This window comes from Alnus glutinosa, chromosome 8 (genome assembly GCF_958979055.1).
Source record: "Alnus glutinosa chromosome 8, dhAlnGlut1.1, whole genome shotgun sequence".
Taxonomy (NCBI): Eukaryota; Viridiplantae; Streptophyta; class Magnoliopsida; order Fagales; family Betulaceae; genus Alnus; species Alnus glutinosa.
Genome location: NC_084893.1, coordinates 26,492,392 through 26,511,299, shown reverse-complemented (window position 1 = coordinate 26,511,299; position 18,908 = coordinate 26,492,392). Strand labels below are relative to the sequence as shown.

The 18,908-nt window shown below is 37.2% G+C and overlaps 3 protein-coding genes across 4 annotated transcripts; all 3 read right to left on the bottom strand.

The window, feature by feature from the left end:
* Positions 1-1,956: 1,956 nt before the first annotated feature.
* Positions 1,957-4,929, bottom strand: LOC133876559 (COBRA-like protein 10). The gene is made up of 2 exons (XM_062314865.1): positions 4,338-4,929; positions 1,957-3,383 (listed from the first exon to the last, which is right to left on the bottom strand). The coding sequence occupies exons 1-2, from the start codon at positions 4,927-4,929 to the stop codon at positions 1,957-1,959; spliced, it is 2,019 nt and encodes a 672-aa protein (XP_062170849.1).
* A 1,910-nt stretch (positions 4,930-6,839) lies between these two features.
* LOC133876508 (DDRGK domain-containing protein 1) lies at positions 6,840-13,286 on the bottom strand. Of its 2 annotated transcripts, none has more exons than XM_062314798.1 (9): positions 13,128-13,286; positions 12,093-12,223; positions 11,854-11,959; positions 10,350-10,456; positions 9,166-9,267; positions 8,899-9,060; positions 8,424-8,480; positions 8,125-8,161; positions 6,840-7,127 (listed from the first exon to the last, which is right to left on the bottom strand). In XM_062314798.1, exons 2-9 carry the CDS (start codon positions 12,207-12,209, stop codon positions 6,922-6,924), a joined length of 894 nt encoding a protein of 297 aa, XP_062170782.1. In that variant the 5' UTR covers positions 12,210-12,223; positions 13,128-13,286; the 3' UTR covers positions 6,840-6,921. The 2 variants fall into 2 exon arrangements, with proteins under 2 accessions (XP_062170782.1, XP_062170781.1); XM_062314797.1 differs by having other exon boundaries at positions 10,350-10,462; positions 13,128-13,285.
* A 2,889-nt stretch (positions 13,287-16,175) lies between these two features.
* On the bottom strand, positions 16,176-18,908 carry LOC133874903 (thiamine thiazole synthase, chloroplastic). Its single transcript, XM_062312811.1, has 3 exons — positions 18,435-18,908; positions 17,634-18,122; positions 16,176-16,568 (listed from the first exon to the last, which is right to left on the bottom strand). The coding sequence occupies exons 1-3, from the start codon at positions 18,852-18,854 to the stop codon at positions 16,407-16,409; spliced, it is 1,071 nt and encodes a 356-aa protein (XP_062168795.1). The 5' UTR covers positions 18,855-18,908; the 3' UTR covers positions 16,176-16,406.

Genomic DNA, 18,908 nt, shown 5'->3' with positions numbered 1-18,908 from the left:
ACCCTCTTGCCTGAAAACCTAGTCTACCTAAACAATCTTTAGTGAAAGAGAGTTGACAATTTTTTATACGACCCACGAAACCGACATGGCATTAGAGGGTTAGGGTTTGACATAAAAGTGTTCGGGTCATCCAATAAGAAATTGTCACGTTAGCATAAACATAAACACTGAAAAAAAAAAATAAAGGGGGGGTGGGGGAGTTAAATATACTTTGGCCCTCTCAACTAACAATCATTATTATAAAGTCCCATGAACTGACAGTTGTGACACGTAGACCTATCAAACTACCATTTTCTTGCAATTAATCCATTTTTTTTAAAATATCCCTATTTTCTTAAAAAAAAAAAAACTAAAATAAAAATTCATAATTTCATGCAAATTATTTTTATACTAATTGAACCTTAATCTATGTATTTTAGTATTTAATCAAAATTTATTTATTTTTTATAAATTTAATTATCTTTTTTCAAAAAAAAAATAGGGATATTTTTAGAAGAATGACAGAAAGGTGGCTTAATCGCAACAAATTTGTATTTTGATGAAGCTAAGTGTCACAAATGTCAACAAAGCCCAACTCTCCCAAGTCTCTCCCATGGCTTCCCACCATCAAAACACTAATTGATGATGCAAAAAATGTTGAGAATTGTTTCTTGTTTTGAGGAAAATATTTAAAACAAAAATATAAAAAAAATACATTACAAAATGATATCGAAAATTCCTTATATATTTGGTTGACCATATTGGAAAAAAAAAAATAATAATAATAATTATCATTTTCTGCTTGCATTGGTGTGGAATCTTGAAGAGCTATTCAGAGTTTAAATTGGAGCGTACATAATCCGAAAATAAGATGGGTTGAATAAAGGTTAAGGCTCCTCCTGAGCTAGCTAGGTGGAAATCTCGCAATGGGAAGTGCTTTGAACTATTGGCTTGTCCATTAATTTGGATACTACTAGATTTTTTTTGTGGGGTTAGTGTTAAGTTATGGATCGATTGGTTTTAAGGGAGTAGATACACTTCTCATCATCCAAGCCCTCATGAACGATGCTCAGCAGGGAGGGAGCTACCATGGTCACACTTAGGTAGAGTTGTCACTCGATAATTGTGCTATTTGATGGTGGGGAAGCCATGGGAGAGGCTGGAAAGAGTTGGGTTTAAAGAACAGATTTTATTTTTTATTTTTTTATTTTTTGGTTTCCAGTTTTTGTGTTCTATGCTAATGTGGCAATTTCTTTTCTTATTGGAGGGCACAAAGGACTTGGTTTCTGTCATGTCCCTGTAGAAGTTATTATCTTTTGTAATATCACACGAAAACTATTACCCCCTTCAAAGTTCAAATTTACAACTGAATTGCATGCCTCCCCAAATTTTTTAAAGTTGCAAGTGACTCCCCAAACTACTTAACCCTTTCACTTAGCTCCCCTCAATTATAAATAAATATCCCAAGACAAGGATCTTGTCCACTCTACAAGGTCTTAATATTGGTTCCAGCAAGTTGAGCTACATAGTTGCGTTTATATTCTAAGACAACCTATTTTCCAGTGTTTTTAAATGAAAAGATTGAGATCAACAAGTTAGAAGACCAAAACCTCCAAAAGTTTCAAACTGTATACATACTAGGAATTAGGAAACAAAAAATCATGCAGTGAACCATCACTGTACAATGGAGAATATCTGTCAGACACCATGTGAATCCATAGTTATATAATAGTAGTTACAATTCCATACAGATAACGATCATTATGTCTGTTTTCAACTTGTTACATTCTCTCCATCTGCCTTCGGAACCTACTGATAGTAAAACAGGCCTTCAAATCATAGTTGCACCGTTCATCATTTGCCATTTGCCCAAGTGCATAGGCATCCTCTGTTTCTGAGACAGAAATTTTGATATGAGGAAAAGCAGAGTACTAATTCATCCTCTGATTCAGGCTTCATGCAAAAAACCCCAAATGATCATATATGGAAGAGATCTGTCATCAGCACAAAAGTCATAACTGCGACGAATATGACAGCCGGGAATTTAATACGAGAATGATGCCCTGCATTTCCCGGCCGGGGTATTTCCAGAGGAAGTGCACACTCTTCCCCATTGAAGAGCACCCTAGTCGGAAATCCATCTCCTCGTTGTATATTAATGCCAGGCGTGTGTTTCTTTAAGAAAGAAATTACTGACTGCTGCTTTCCGGGAACTCTTGGGTCATTCTCTTTACTCCCATTTGTCTCTCCCATCAAGAAATTCAAACCCTTTAAGCCTTGGAAGAAGATGGTGTTGTTGATCTCTGGCAAGCTGGTACCATTGAAGGAGTATACTTTATCAAAACCGGGGAAAGCGTTTTTCATCTGAATTGCAGTGTACCAATCCTCAAAAATGAGATCTTCCCAGTTGAAGAGCGTAATCCGAGCAGTCCATCCGCTCCTGTAATCAGTGTCAATATGCCAATTGATGCTAACCCCGCAGTTATCCGGACAAGGCAATGGGTTTGGTACAGGAAAGTGTTTGATTTTTGCCCAGGCTTTTGCTTTCTCTGTTCTGTTTACAAAAGGCACGAGAAGCGCTTCCGGAGGGAGAAGCATTGCGCGGGCATTCTGATTGCAGGTATCTGACTCTCCACAACCGCAGGCGCACGTGTTGCAGGGGATGACACTGGCATTATAGTACGCTGAAAACGAAAGACAGCACCGAGATTGCTTAACCTTCGGACGGGTGATGTTGCATACAACTTGCCAGCTTGCAATGGCAGAAACTGTCGCCTGAATTCCAGTCGGGTCGGGAAACTCTGTCGGGTCAACTCTGATCGGAGCGCCACACTTGTACTGCGGATTAAGAACGCCGTTGATACTCCATTTCTGTGGCGGATTGAGAGCAGTCCGGTTCATGTCAGGGGGAAGCTTATACACTTGTAATTGGAAAATCGACTTTGCTTTGCTCTCATCCATTACTTTTGGCAAGATGGTGCCGTTTCTGCAGCAATATGGTAATTTCCCAACTTTTGTATCGTTAGCTAGATAGGGAGGGAGGTCAGCAATGACGGGCTTTTTGTCACAGTTCATGACCTGAGAGAAGTCTAAGTCTGTATAGTATTGAGTGGCGCGGCCGTAGATGCAGGCGGAGGCGTCCTTTCTGTGAGTGTAGGCTCCTCTCATGCTGTATATGAACTCTCCCCTCATCCACTCCCAGGTTAAGTTCCAGTGATCGAGACGGCCTAATGGGTGGTTGTTGTCGATGGTGACTTGGGCGAGATAGTTGCCGCCATAGGTTTGGAGCACATCGTATGTGAAGGAGAGATCGCCGTTCTGACGAGGCAAAAATTTGGTCTTTTTGGCTTTTTTGGCCTTGTATTTTGGATCTCTTTTGCAGCATACAAACATCACACTCTTCCCTGGAAACAAATTTAATTGCCAAGAGTAATTAAGTACGTACAAAGATATATATATACCTCGTAATTAATTAATTCATGCTACCAATGTACAGCTCTACTGTGTTTTTCAGTTGCAGGGATTGATCGAATTAAGATGTTATAATCCAAAGATTAATGCTTGCTTTTTAACAATAACAAATTAGAACTAATTATATCAATAAGAATAAAATGCTCTTGATTGGATTAGGAAAATTTGTAACAACGCAAAAGAAATGGAAAAAGAAATCCCATAAGTCCATAGATTTTGGTTTCCACATATTTAAATTCCACTATCTAACTATTTCATCTTCTCAGGTTGAAGAGAAGGGAACTATTTTAGCTCGGTTTATCTAGAGAAACTCTGGGACCTAAAACGAAAAATTTGAAGCAAATATGACCTTTCCAATGAAAACATTTACTTCTGTTCAAGTACTGTTGATATATGCGAGAAAAAAAAAAATCTACTCAATAATGGGACATGGGACAAGGGTTACCAGGTAACAAACAAACGAAACGGAGTGAGTTCTCCAACAGCAAAACCCAAACAGGAAAGACAACACAAATATGAAACAAACAATAGGCCAGCAATGGATCCCAAAAACGATCCATATTCCGAAGAACATATGTTTCTAAAACTTCTTAAACATAATTCTAAATATTTTTTGTTTCCCTCGAGCCTAAATATATAACGGGGACCTGAAAATCGTCTAACAAGGATCATTTCAGATTCTCTTAAGTCAAGAAATATCCTCCCCCAAATAATATTCTTGCCAATTTCCAGGAAATTGAGAACTTAAAGCCTACCAGTCCAGAAAATGTAAATTATCGTTGTCTCGATCTGTTATTATCAAAAGTTTTTCAATATATTTTTTCATCCCCTAGCCTTCTGCATGCACAAAATATATATATACAAACCTTAAAACAAACAAAACATACCATGAAGACGCGGTGCCGGACACCTATACCCATCATTCTCAAGCCTAATCGTCCTTGGCATCGGCACACCCGGGGGCTTCACCCCGAACTGCGTCCCAATGAGCTCCATCGTCACCTGAATCTGATTAAGATCCCCCGCCGTATCAATCGAGGTCATCAAGTCTGCCGTCGGAGACCCTACAAGGTACGTCCCGTTCCCGACTGCAGCCGGAAAATCGCTTGCGTCAACCAAGACGGCTCCGCTCGCCGACACCAGTATCTCCTTGTGCTGAAACCCGATGAACATCTTCCACGCATTCAGCTCGTCCTCCCCGGTATTGAACACCATGGCCTGGGCCTTGAACGCCCATGCCTGTGCGCTCACGTTTTTCAAGTGCGGGTACTCTTTCAGGCGCGAAATGAACGTGTACGAGAGAAAAATCCCATTACAATCGTCCTGCTCGGGCGGTGGAGCCGCCGGCGTGGAGGTTTCGTCATAGTCTTGGCAATGACAAACCCCAGCTCCATAAAACAACACAAATAACAACAATGTTACGTAAAAAGGCAATGCATGGTGCCATGCAGTTATAATATTTCCTGGTTTTGTTCCCATTGCTTGTTGAAACAATGGCTTCGTGGTTTTGTGAGAGCAGCGGCCGCATGAGGCCGCGGCACGGGAGGAAGTGGGGGTTAATTTCTGAGGGAAACCCTGGAAGAGTAAGAGGTGAAATGGTTATAAAAGAGAAGAGACATTGGAAGACTGAGTCAACTGAATTTTCTTCCGCTAGTTTTAGCGTCGAATTCGGAGGTTGTGGGCTCATTCTTGGTAGACATACACTGTCAAAAGGAAAATCATGATCAATTTCACTACAATTTTTCTATAAATGGTAAATAATTTGTGAATTTTAAGAGAAATGAGGTTATTTTTGTATAGAACATTTAATAGGCTGGCAATATTACTCAGTAGAAGAGCTAGGGGACAAGGACAAAGGTACGTACGTAGCTGTCGTTTGAGGTTATTTTTGTTGTTTGGTTTGTTAAATGGTAAACAAGAAGCTGGCCTGGAAAGGCCTAAAATGGATGGGTTGCAATTGCGTTGGGCGTTAAACTAGTACTGGATCGGAAGAACCATAAAAATATTAACTGTGATTTTACTTCTAGAATTGCCTTCCAACGAGTGAATTAAGATTTGGCAACTCATTAGTAGACGAGCAAGGCTTAGTTATGATGGTTGAGGAGTAATGAAATTGTCAAACTTCGTTTCGATCTAAACTTGTCTGACCTATTGCATGGATTCATAAAGTGATAATTAAATCTAGAATACCGATAAGAAAAATACAATTTTTACTACAATTTCCTTATAAACTAACATAACAATCAAGTGACTCTACCACGTCAATTTATAAAGAGATTTGTAGTAAAAGTTATAGTGTCTCCTAACTAAAAGCATTTTCAATATGTTAACTATTTGCAACTTTAAGCTAAAATAGTTAAACAAAAAAGTTAAAAATACACTCCATTAGATTATGTTAACTAAATGTAAAATAAATGTTTCACCCATTTGCGAACAGTGCATTACACTCTTCACAGATGGTTTTTTATTTATTGTTTCTCTTATCCTCTCTCTCTCTCTCTTGGTCATCCTTCTCTGCAGAAGACAAGGAAGCATTCTTTCTCTTGTTTTGAGGTGCCACACCGGCCCACACGCAAGAGAAAAGAGAGAGTTTTGTCTTCGGATTGTATCGCCGCACAAGGAGAAAGAAAGGAGTTTTGCCCAGTGAAGAGAAATCACACCGCAGGAGTCAGGAGAGAAAGGAAAGAATCTGGAGGGAGCAAAGCTCCAATGTCAATGATTTCAATTTACAGGCCTGAATTCCTGACATTTCCCCTTCCTCATGTGGGTCTTCCAAATGACCGTTTTGAATTTAACAACCAAAAAAAAAAAAAAAAAAAAAAAAAAAAAAAAAAAAAAAAAAAAAAAAAGACAATAAAAAAAAAGGATAATTAAAGAAGTAATAAAAAAAAGAATAAAAAAATATATCTAAATAATATAAAGTTAAGAATAGATAATTGAATGTATTGTGCCTTTTAAAACTCATTAGCTAAACTAGATAAAGTAAGTTTTAGTTTGTCATTTTGCATAAGCGATTAAAATTACAAAAACAACGTAAAGCCAATTTCATATTTTAAACCTACAAGAAAACAGGGTTTCCACGATCTTGCTTCTTCAAATCAATCGGAGACTTGATCAAGTTCTTGCTCAAATGCGTAGACATTAAAAAAAATAAAATAATAAATAATAAATAATAAATTTTGCTCAATTAGTAACTTAAACATTAGTAATGCAAGTTTGAGAGTAAAAAATTATCTACCTTTTTTCGTACCCAGACCAGAGCACACGTGAAAAAAGGTTTTGGCAGAACAGGAGCTTGTCCCAATTCCCGTGTCAAACCTATGTTGCCTTTCTTCGCACAAAAGTGTAGGTTGGTTGGTTTTCATGTTAAAGTCATGCACACATGCAAATTGAATAAAGCCTCTTTACTTTTCATTATGCATTTCGTTTCCCACTATATATCTAATTATCTATGACACAGATTCACTTGAATCAAGATACACTGATCTCCTCCACATTGCAGATTTCCTCAACAAACTCGGCTTTTGGCTCCAAATCAATGAACTGGTTGGACTGGCTAGCCAGATGCGAGATGCTAACCCGCCCCTCACGCTTAATGTAGTCCGCAACAGCTTTCATTTCTTCCTGTGAGATGTATATGTATTTTCCTCTATCGTCCATGACACCAGAAAGTCGCCCTAAAACAAAACCAAATCCAACATTACATTCCTCAAACAACAGAAGAACTAGGGGAAGATGCTTTAGAGCATGTAAAGACCAGACATACTCCATGGAACATAAATCTGGAACAACAAATAACATACTAATTAATTAAGTCTCGTCAAGGAAAGACTAGGACAGGCTATAAACAGAAGAATTAAAAAGAAAAGAAAAGAAAAGAAAAGAAAAGAAAAAACACTTGGACCATGCCCAACTACAAATAAATAGCATAGAAAACTATCAAATCAGAAAAAGTAAACCACAAAAGAGAACATAGAAAGTTACATTGTTTAGAAATTTGATTGTAAATGTCAGAGGTGCTACAACGGAAGGGAAAGTTCAAGATGACGGAAAAAATCTGAAGTAGGCTTTAGATATTGTCTTTCATACTCATCAAAAATATTAGGATTTCGTTTGTTAATGTTTTTTAGAGGGTTTTTTATTTTATCTTTGTTTTGAAAAAGTGTTTTGAAGTGAGATAAAAGTGAGTAATTTTAATTGTTTTGTGTTTTGGGTTGTTTGTTAATGTTTTTATTTTGAAAGCATATAACAAAAAGAAGAATAAACAAATGTTAACAAACAAAGCATCTTTCATGACAGAAGACATCCTTGAGATGCTGAAATGTGAGAGTTGTTTAAGTATCTAAAGGTATAAGGGAGGTGTTGAATTTGAAAAGCTCCATTAACTACAGCGATGCAAGCGTGTTCTCTCAAGGCTAGGCTCATGTGCTGTAGCGTTGGGTACTCCTTGTGGGTTTCCGGTTTGAGGGCTTTAGGTCCTTGCGGGTTTGTTGGGTTTCTTTTTGTGGGCTGGTTTGGATGTTTCTGTGTATACTTCATGCGTACTTAGAGGTGCCTTACGCTTTTTTAACAAAACCTTTCTTACTTATATAAAAAAATAATACTCTATTGATTGTTTGCAACAAGATGGTCAATAGACTCGATACAACTATAAAGAAATGGAACAATACGCACCCATACTTTCCAAGGAGGTAATCCGATTGATACATTCCTGCGTCAACAAAAAGTTGTGTTGCAACATTAGAAAGCCATATTTTGCATGAAACAACTCTATGTGACAATATAAACCACAATGCAAAATTTCTCAGGTTGAGAGACACACACACACACAGACAAGATACATTCTAAAAGAATTGTAGACAAACAAAACATGGGTAGTAATTTCTCAAAAACAGAACGAAATCTAAAATTCATTCATACTGTCAAATTGAAACCTTATATATATTACTGCCAAAAGGGTGAACAGAGAGTACCTGAGTGCGTAACTTGAATTCTGCAGCGAGATCTTCTAAGGGAACACATTTGTGGTTCTGCAAGATCATAGTAAACAAATTAAGTAAACGAAAAAAAAAAAAAAAAAAAAAAAAAAAAAAAAAAAAAAAAAAAAAGAAGAAAAAAAAAAAAGAAAAAGAAAGAAAGAAAGAAGAAGAAAAGAAAAGAAAAAGTCTGCACCGCAGCCGTTGTTTGAAAGCCTTTTTATTCTCACTGACATATCAGCAGACTGACCCGAAACAATTTTATTCATATGCTAGCAGATATCCCCTATTCCTCTTAATTACTTCGAACAGTTGTCAATACATTCACTTATCATGGTTTCATATCTACTGGAATTGCTCATTAAATCGCCAAATGAGATGAGAAACTCAGATTGAAGGTTTCTAACACTTGTGCGATAAAATAAAGAATTAAATCTCTGAGAAGTCTATTATACACAGGACTGAAAATAACCTTTATGTACTCCACAAAATTTGAAAGCAAGTCCTGATTTCCATCTTGTACTTCGCTTTCTATAGTGCCTTCAGCATCGACTGAAAAGTCTCCTTTCCACTTCTCAAACTCTAATGCAGCAGCTTCCTCCTCCCTGGCCTTACGAGCCTTTGCTTCTTCTTCCTATATGAAGCACCACAAAATTCTTCAACAAGGAATGCCATGTGTACACAAACACACATACACGCATATGCAGACTGAAAATCCAACAAAAAAGAAATCACTTACCAGCATAAGCTCCTTCGCCTCACGTTCCTCATCCTTCCTCCTCCGCATTTCTGCATACCTGTCTTGTTTACCATACCTTGAATCTCTTGCAGCTTGTTCAGCCTTCAAAACAATCATGTGGAACTCAGAACAACAAAGCAAAACAATCATATGGAACTCAGAGCAACAAAGTTCTTTTGATCCAAACAAAATTTGAAACACAAACTTCATACACACCAAGTACTTAAACATCTTAAATATAAATTGAATATCTACAAATTTGTAAGATGGATACTTCCAATTGCTTAAGAAGTTCATTCGTTACTGATCCTCATTAGTTGTTGAGAAATTCTAGAATTACTTATGCCTCGTTTGATTCGCAGAATAGACCCCTGAAATGGAATGACTATTCTTATGGAATAGTCATTATTTTGTTTGGTAGGGGTCTACTCCTTTACGGAGAAGAATACTTGTTCCTCTAAAAAATTAGAAGAATAGTTATTCCTAAAGGAATAGACTACATTTTTTAAAAAAAAGAAAAGAACAAAAAAAAAAAAAAAGAAACAAATCCACCTTTACAGTGGCTGGCCGACCACTCATTGGGGTGATCACACCACCCCCTGAGCATTTGGGGGTGGCCTAGCCACCCACTAGTTTTCAATTTTTTTTTTTATTATTTTATAATTTGAGTTTTTTTAACTTTTTTTTTTTTTAAATAATAATAATAATGTGTGGTTTTTTTAGAAAATTTTGATTAGATTCCAATTAAAGTATATGAGTTGTTAAAAATCTAAAGAGTAGGAATAGTCATTCCATTCCTCTCTTTTATTCATAGTAATAACTATTCTATTTCCCAATGGAATACTCATTCCGCAAACCAAACGAGGCCTTAGCAATCACCACATGTCCCCATTCCAATTGGACCTCATTCAGGACAGCAAAAAAGATACTGCTTGCTCTAAATTTTAATATCAACAGTTGGGACTTTCATTAAATCTAGGTTAGATGGTCAAGGCAAGTACTGATGCCCTGCCCATTACCACATATTCCTGAAACGCTAGTGAATGATCATACCTGAAAACCATGTATAAAGATAAAACTGAGAGCACAATATATATATATATATATATATATATATATATATATATATATATATATATATATATATATATATATATATATATAAAGGGGACAAAAAAGTGTACCTGACGTTGTGCTTCCCGCTCTTGCCGTTTCTTTTCCTTCTTCTTTGATGCTTTAGCCTCATAAGACTCATCTGCAGCAGCTTCATCATCACTTCCATCAACAACTTCTGTATCTACATTTAAGAATGATTACTTCACTCAAATACAATACCAGTTTTCCAACTTATATAAGGTAATCAAGGAAAGCAATAGTCAAGCCGTAAAAGCACACCTAGGATCGGCAAGAACCAATATATGTATGCCTGTACATCTTATGGATGCATTAATGTAAAGATATGATCGAAAGCAGACAGAAAACTGGTAACATACAAATATGTAACGTTAATGATCTCAAGGTTAATGGTTTGACCAGCACACAGCGAACTTCAAGCTCATTGAAAAGCTGAAGAGGTTGTTTTTCACACATTTGACAGTTAAAGTTGTATGTTACGCAATTTGAAGTTAAGTTTGAGGAAGCTATTTAGCTGAGGAACCCAGGTCTCATTCTTTGCCTGGGGAGGATTTGACCAGTCGGGGAGGGCATCTAGGGGAGCACACACACAATTATGTAACCTTGAATCCTCCCTGCTCAGTTCTGATGGAAAAAAGATCTTCCTCGCCCACGCCAACCCCCTTCTATGTTAGTTTTGTCTCTATTCGTCCAAGAGGGAAAGGTGTGGGGGTTAAGACTGCTATAATTCTAGCAGAATGCCATGAAGACAGTCTTCTGAGAAACTTCCATCACAAGAATTACCAAATTACAAGTAACATTCTCATAGAGCAAATGTAAATAAATTTATACCTAAAGAAACCATAATAACATACTCGAATAAAACTTAAATAATTAATAAAGAGACTACACTGTTCCAAGCTCCTCTCAGCTCTCATGCGTATTATAGAAACTCAAACCAACTCAACAATTCCAAAACCCAACTATACAAAGTCAAATATACAAGTCTTAGTTTGACACAGCAATCTATCTAGGATCATAATCACTATTATATTAGAGGCCAACATTTTTTGATAAATGTTGGCCTGTCATATAATAGAGATTATGACAGGCCAACATATCCTTTCAAGTACCTTTATCAATATTCTTTTGATTCCCCTCAAGTTTGTAGCATCAACTGTCAACGAATAAACCAAATTAGACCTCGTAAGAACAAAAATTGATTTCAGTCAACTATAAAATACCTTCACAACTGGCTTTCCCTCATTTAATCCTCATTTACTTCTACCTTTACCTTCTCACATTTAAATTTATTTCTCTTTGGTCCGTTCCTCTCTTGCCTATGATCCCTACCAAACTCAATATCTGCACATACTATTTCTTGACTGCCCAATATCAGATGCTATGAGTATTTACTGAATTCACAATTCAATTGCACCCATTTATCCAATTACATGAGAAAACATTTCAAAACTTCAATAACAGGATCAAGACCAAAAAATAAAATTCATACATTTCTTTCATTTACAGAAATGGAGACACAAAAATTAAAAAAAAAAAAATCACTTTACAAACCTTCAACACTTGCTACTGCAGCTGATGATGTACTAGCTCCTGCAGCCGGTCTCCGGCGCATTCGACGAGCACCAGTAGCCCGTACAACTGTTTCCCTCCTTGGAACCTATCTTCATAATAGGTTAAAAGATGAAATAAAGAGCAAATCTAAATTCTGCTGATAACTTATCTTCGCTGAAAATTGAACCTTACACTCTAAAAGAAGCTTAAGGCAGAGAGAAGAAGAGGAGCAAGCAGACCTCATGTTCTTCGTTTTCATCCGGTGATCGAGAATCTTGACGGCGTTTCCACAGGTAGAGTGGAACTAACGCAGCAAAGAGAAGCATAGAGAGAATCACAACAAAAAGTTCCTCCATCTTTCAATCTCAGGCTGCCATTAAAAACATTATTGTGAGCCTATAGATAGACTAACACATAAAAACCCAACACAACTAGTTATCCAGGGAAGAGATATGTAATGTCCCAAACTGTTAAAACAGTTTGACATCCAATCGGCACTGCAACATAACCTAAAATAATTACTGGTCCTTAAAAATTTATTGCACAATAAAATTTCCGTAATTCACAAATCCTAGATTGACTAGCAATTTTTTATTTTCACTATTTGGCAGGTAAAGTTAGCAGCTTCCCTCTTTGTTTTCACCGATATTGGTAAATTATTTCATGAATCAAAAACTACTCAAATGAAGCTATGACGCGATGAATAGGGAGAAAAGGAATAAAATTTATAGAGTTTCTAAACAATTTTGGATAAGCGAAGAGTTCAGGGAAATTTACACGGCGTCTGGTTTCTCAGAAAATGGAAGAAAAGGGATCAAACTAAACTATAATTCTTTTCCTTTTCTCTTTCGGTGCAAAGATCAAATTCGAATTCTTATTCTCATAGTCAGGCACCATAGAAAACAAAATCCTCGACCAGTGCTTTAATGAAGCTACGGATTGGAATAAATTGGATAGGGCTAGCACCGCGTTTGGTTACTAAGAAAATGCGCGAAAAGAAAACAAATTAGAGTTCTTAATCTCATAAATTTGGGCCCTCGAAACCAAAACCCCCGCATCAACTGAACGTAATACGACATTATCAGACTACCTGAGCCAAAATTTTCAATTTATGAGAGACCAAAGACAATAAGGAACATATACACCAGTAGATTTTTCTCGTTCATTCTCCTTTCCCGAGTTTTCTCAGGAAACAAACAGAGAGCTAGGGTTCCATAATTTTCACTAATAAATTTCCGTTAAACCGTAAAGAAAGTGAAATTTGGCGAACATACCTTGAAAATTCTTCGAGAAGGAAGTGAGAGTGTGACGGGTCAGGAGTCAGGACGCTAAAGACGTTTTCAGAGGGAGAACCTGCTGTAGACTCCTGGAGAGAATTTAACCATCAATATGAAAGAACAGAACAGAACGACGTCGTCCATAGCACACTCATGTTTTCTGTAGCGCACAGATTTATCTCTTAAACTACTTGTAGCACAGAAATCACCTACTCATTGAAAAAGTTCTATATTTATTTGTAATTTTATTTTTACTTTAATCTTGAAAAAAATGTAAAATCAGAAGGTATAATTACACAAATTTGCAATAAGCTTTACATAGTATAAAAGTTTGTTTAGAACTCATTGTGACAAATTTAAAATCTTTTTTTTTTTTCTTCTTTTTTTTTTGCTTTTTTGGATGCAAAATTAATAATTCATTTTTTTCTAACATCTCTTTTTCAATTGATAATACGAGTAATCCACTTAATATTTTCTTGTGACAATGTGTAAGATTTCATTAATTTTAATTTTGAAAAAATTATTTATGCAGAAAGAACTGTAAGACATAGAATTAATTACTGATTCAAGGACTTGGATTATATTCAAGGCAAAAGAAAATTATGAAACTGGAGAAGAATTTAATTTTTGAATGAAACTCAAGCCATAGCCCTAAAATTCTGAAGATTTTGCTTTACGATCTAATTCACATCAATTTTTTTTGTTCTCGCGATGGGTGCTACAATTAAGCATCGGAAGGAAGATCTTAACTTGGATGGAATGTCAAGTGTTTGACTGTGATGCATAAACCCGCCACCCACATTTCAATTTGCACTTAGTTGTTATCCGGATTTTACTATTGTATTTAAACATAAAATTGGATCTATTTTGAATGGAATAATTTTTTATGGCATTCTTAAATGGTTGTAGCTTAAGTTTCCTTTTCAAATCATGCTCAATGAATTATGGGTATTTTCTCTTCTTCTTGCACCGAGTGGCCTTCCCCTAATCAGACTCGGATGATAAAATCTCCATATTTCCCTTAGTATCAACATAATTAGATGGCACAACATCACCATTATACACATTAGACAATGTACCATGCCCATACCAATCAAAATTTCCATGTGCATTATGCTTGTCTTTACCTTTCACACATGTTGTGTAAAGATCTTCATCCTAGCATCAGTTGTCTCGTAATTATTTAAATTCGGCACTATCGTTTGAGTGCATCACTATTCTATTCTTACTTAATTATCCCCCTAATCAAATTGATGGCATCATTATCATTACGGATGTGAGCATATATATCCATGATCTAAAATCTCATCGTCAAGCTTGTACCAATAACCAATATAATTCATTTATCCAAATTCCTTTAGCTGGTTTGCCCACTCCGTAATAGACAAATAATCTACATCAATTTTGATCTCATTGGTAAAAAATCCACCCTTCGACATGGCACATACTTAAAATTTCAGGAGAACTGCCATGGTAAATGAAAACTCGATCTTACCATTTTGCAAAAATAAAAACAAATAGTTAATTATGATAATTTCATTGTTCCAATAATAACCGACAATGCAATCAAGTTTTAAGTCTAAATCAGAGCAGGATCGTTCCCATTGTTTAAGGCACATTATACTCTTTATTGGAGCAAACACGCGTAAGTAATTAGTTAAAATCCATAATTTAAGGTAGGGTGTACAAGCGGTTCAATTATTAACCGCTAATAACCGCAACCGCATAATTGTCTAAGCTGGTTGTGGTTAACGGATTTAAAGATAGGCAAAAGTGATTAATAATTGCTAATCGGTTTATAATATATTATATATTAAACAATTATATCAAAAAAAAAAAAAAAATTGAAGAAAAAAGAATAGGATTTTTAAGTTTCTATTAGTCTCACTTCTCATTCGAATCATGCTGCATGCCATTTTGCTTGTATCGGCTGATGTCCAGCTTTTTAGTATCATTTCATTAATTTGTTTCCTCAACTTGCTTCTCATTAATATATTCTAATATTCTAGCTATTCAGTATTCCACTGCTTTATTTGCTTCTTGTCATAGGTCTCCAACTTTCCATTGATTTTGCATTTGTTTAAAGGGTAAATATATCATAAATTTGAATTAACGCTTGATTTGAAATCAATTTTTGATACGAGTTTTTCTCGAATTCAGTGAAGTTTTGTTAGTGCCATGGAAGCTTTTTTGCCGAATCGCCTTAAAATCATATATGTGTGTATATATATATATATATTCACTTTATTAAAAAGAAGTCACCCCCATCGCTGGCCACCCCAACAGTGGGGGTGCCCCCTTTGGGTGGCCTGCTGTGGGAGTGTTTCTCAAGATGGACATGCCTGGAGATGGGTTGTCTCCGTACGTGCTGCATTTCACTGGGTACCATGGAAAGGCTTAGGCAGAGTTCGTTCCATGGCTTACGTTTGATGCCAGTTTTATTGGCTATTCACAAAGGTCTGCATCACGACTTTTGATTTCAAAAGAAAACACACTGTTTTTTTCGAAGACTGATATTAAAGAACTACTTTCATGAAATTGCGAAAATGGAAACAAAAAAGAAGTTCCACAAAACAAGAGAAACACGACGATGAAAGAGAACATAAAAGATGCCAAGAACAGAGTGTTTTCTTTTGAAATCAAATAAAAAATAAATAAATCCCTAACATTACTATGAATGAGGGGAGACAAGCGCAAAATTTAGCATATTTGCAAAGCAAAATTCTGGAGAGCATGCATTATGCTGCTCCAGACTCTCCATTTACTTCATTCGCGCAGATTTCGCCAATGCCCACTCTTGGTTTCAGATTGGGAATCGCCCAGTAAAATATGTTCTCTATTTTGGGACTACCCATTTATCCTCAATGAGTTCCCTCCATCTAAATGTGTATCAAATGATTACTTTTTAGCACAGGGTCATTAACCATCTAGAGAATTGGGTGCGAGGAGATTAGCTAGCTTGCTATGAATATTGTTTCTAAAGGTCCAAAAAGATATGAGAAAACAGATCGATAAGAGTGGATAGAGAAACCAAGAAGACGTACATAACAAAAGCTCAAGGGAAAATTCTAGCATTTCCACTTCCACGTTCCGGCAGTCATAAACAAAAAGCTAACAAAAAGAAAAAGGAAATAGACACGCTGCCACCTTATTAACAAAACACATAATCACATTAACCACCCACCACCACCGGCCACCACAAGCCCACAACTCATTCCTATCAGTCTATAAATATTTCCGGCATTTCTTCGTTCTAATAACACTATTAAATTTGATTTAAGCGTCTGCAATTTCAGCAGAATCTGCAGCAGCTAGGATCAGCTCCGGGTGGATGCCTCCAACGTATGACCCATCAAGAGCATTGGGAAGTCCCAGTGCCTTCAAGGCCAAGTGAGCTGCCTTCTGTCCTGATATCATCATGGCTCCAAATGTAGGACCCTGCATTACCTCAAAAGAAAAAGCAAATCACAAATTGATCCATCACTTTCATTCATAAAAGGCATCCCTTTGCTCTTTCTAGTGGACATGTTATTAAGACAAGACTTCGAGGGACCATTAAGAGTAGAGATTATAATTGCCTTATTTTATCTTCCAATGGAAATGTAATAATATTGTTGGACCACTGAGGAAAAGACTACATATAGGAAACACACTAAGCCCATGTGGAAAAAATAATAGCCCACATAAAATGGGTTTATAAGTATTAAGTTCCACATTAATTTCTTATTAGGTGAAACTACGAAGCTCAAATTGCAAATGAATTAGTCTTTATGGGGTGATAACACTTTTCTTGAATCGTTACAAATAAAATTATAGCAATCTAATAACATCATACGAACATGGCTCTAAAGAATTAAAGGAAAAAAAGTTGTAACACCCTAATCCCACATCCCACATTAAAAAGATGAAAAGCCCAAAGTAATAAAAATTATAAAGTTCATGGTGCTAAATTCCCCATAATAAAACTGAGCTTTATAAGCAATTTTATTGCAACTCGATTAGTCCTTTTTAAAAGTGATATGATATGAGATGTAGCTAACAATTTTCCTTAGTCGTTACAATATATGTTAGCTACCAACACAGCAGCAGTTTCAGCTAGCAACACAGCAGTTTCAAAACCAAAGGCACCTAAACATCTACTAAATTAAACTCAAACTTAATTTACAAGCCATAGGAGGCTTTGAATACATGCATATCTGCGCGCTTCTCAACTTGGATAATATTTGATGTTTATCAAATCTTCTCTTTCTATCAATTGTATGTGATTATCAGCATCTATCAGTAGTACACACTATTAAAGGTGAGCAACGAAAACAGACTCATCTTATCTTACAATCTTTGACAAAAAGTTCACAGCAGAGCTATAAAAGCTGATAATTTTAAGTCTACTAGCTAGAACTGTATGGAATGTTAGATATAAAAGCTGGGCATATATAAACAAAGTGAATATGTAATAAGCTCCTAGACACACAAAATACAAAGAAAAAAGAGCTAGAAACATACCATTCTTGGGGCTCCATCAATCTCAGCAACTTCCATCCCAGTAACAATCATCCCAGGCACAATCTCCCTAGTGAGCCTCACAATAGCATCCTCCGCTACATTCATGTCCAGTGCCTTCATCCCTGGCACTGTGTCAATCATGCCAATACTCCTGAGCCTCTTGACCCCGGTGGCCCCAAACGGCCCATCGTGGCCGCAGGAGCTCACGACCACCTTCGCCTCCATGACGTTGGGGTCCATGCACGACTGGGTGTCGTGGTTCATGGACACCAAGGCCCAGTTGGTGACCACCCCTCCAACTCTGCCTCCCTTCACGATCAAGTCCTCGGCCGCCACGGCGTTGAAGAGCTTCACGTTGGGGCGAGCCAAGAGCTTGCTCATTATGGTTGAGGTGAAGAGAGCGGCGTGCTTTATCACCACATAGTTGTCTTGCTCGTCGTACTCGATGCCCAGCTCGTCAAGGAAGAGATGCGCTGGTTTGCGCACTACCTAATATAATGACATTAGATTAGTATACAAATCCAGTCAAAATCTTCCACAAATTAAAGCCTCTTAAAGAAAGCAACCACAAAATGGAAGATAAATATTTGTCAAATCAATATTGGCAAATATATATAAATATGTTAATACTTGAGTCCTTAATATAAAAATTTACTTAATGATTCTATCAACAGATTCGTTTAGCATTTTTAATCTTAACCCAGGAGTTTTTTCTCCTACAAAAAGGACCAAACATGCAACTTGTCTATTGAGTTTCCCGGATTGAGATCGCAGGCAAACGATGAGTTTGAAGGCACTTACCATAGCCGAGAAGAGCTGGCCGCCGAGCCATGCACCGCCACCGGGGCTGACAGACTGCTCGATGATGGCGACCTGCACGGACGGGTTCTTGCTGAGCTCGTAGGCACACGAGAGCCCCGCGGATCCCGCGCCCACCACCACGACGTCGGTGTCGGCGTACGTGATCATGTCCATCATGTACCGCCGGGTCATCTCGCGGGACACGATGGACTCCTTGATGGGATCGAACGTGAACGCTTTCAGATCGTACGGCGGCGAGGGAGCGCCGGACATGGAGATCGAGGGTTTAGCCCCAGCCTTGGTGGGCTGGACGCGGATGGAAGATGGGGCCAGAGGGGTGCCATGGAAGGAGGAGGCGGAGTTTTCGAAAAGAGCGAGCCTTTGGGGTTTGGAGGTGAGGGTGGAGGCCATGGTCGCCATTGTTATCAGCTTTAAACGCTAGAGAGACTGCTGAGGAAGAAGAGAGAGTGGGGA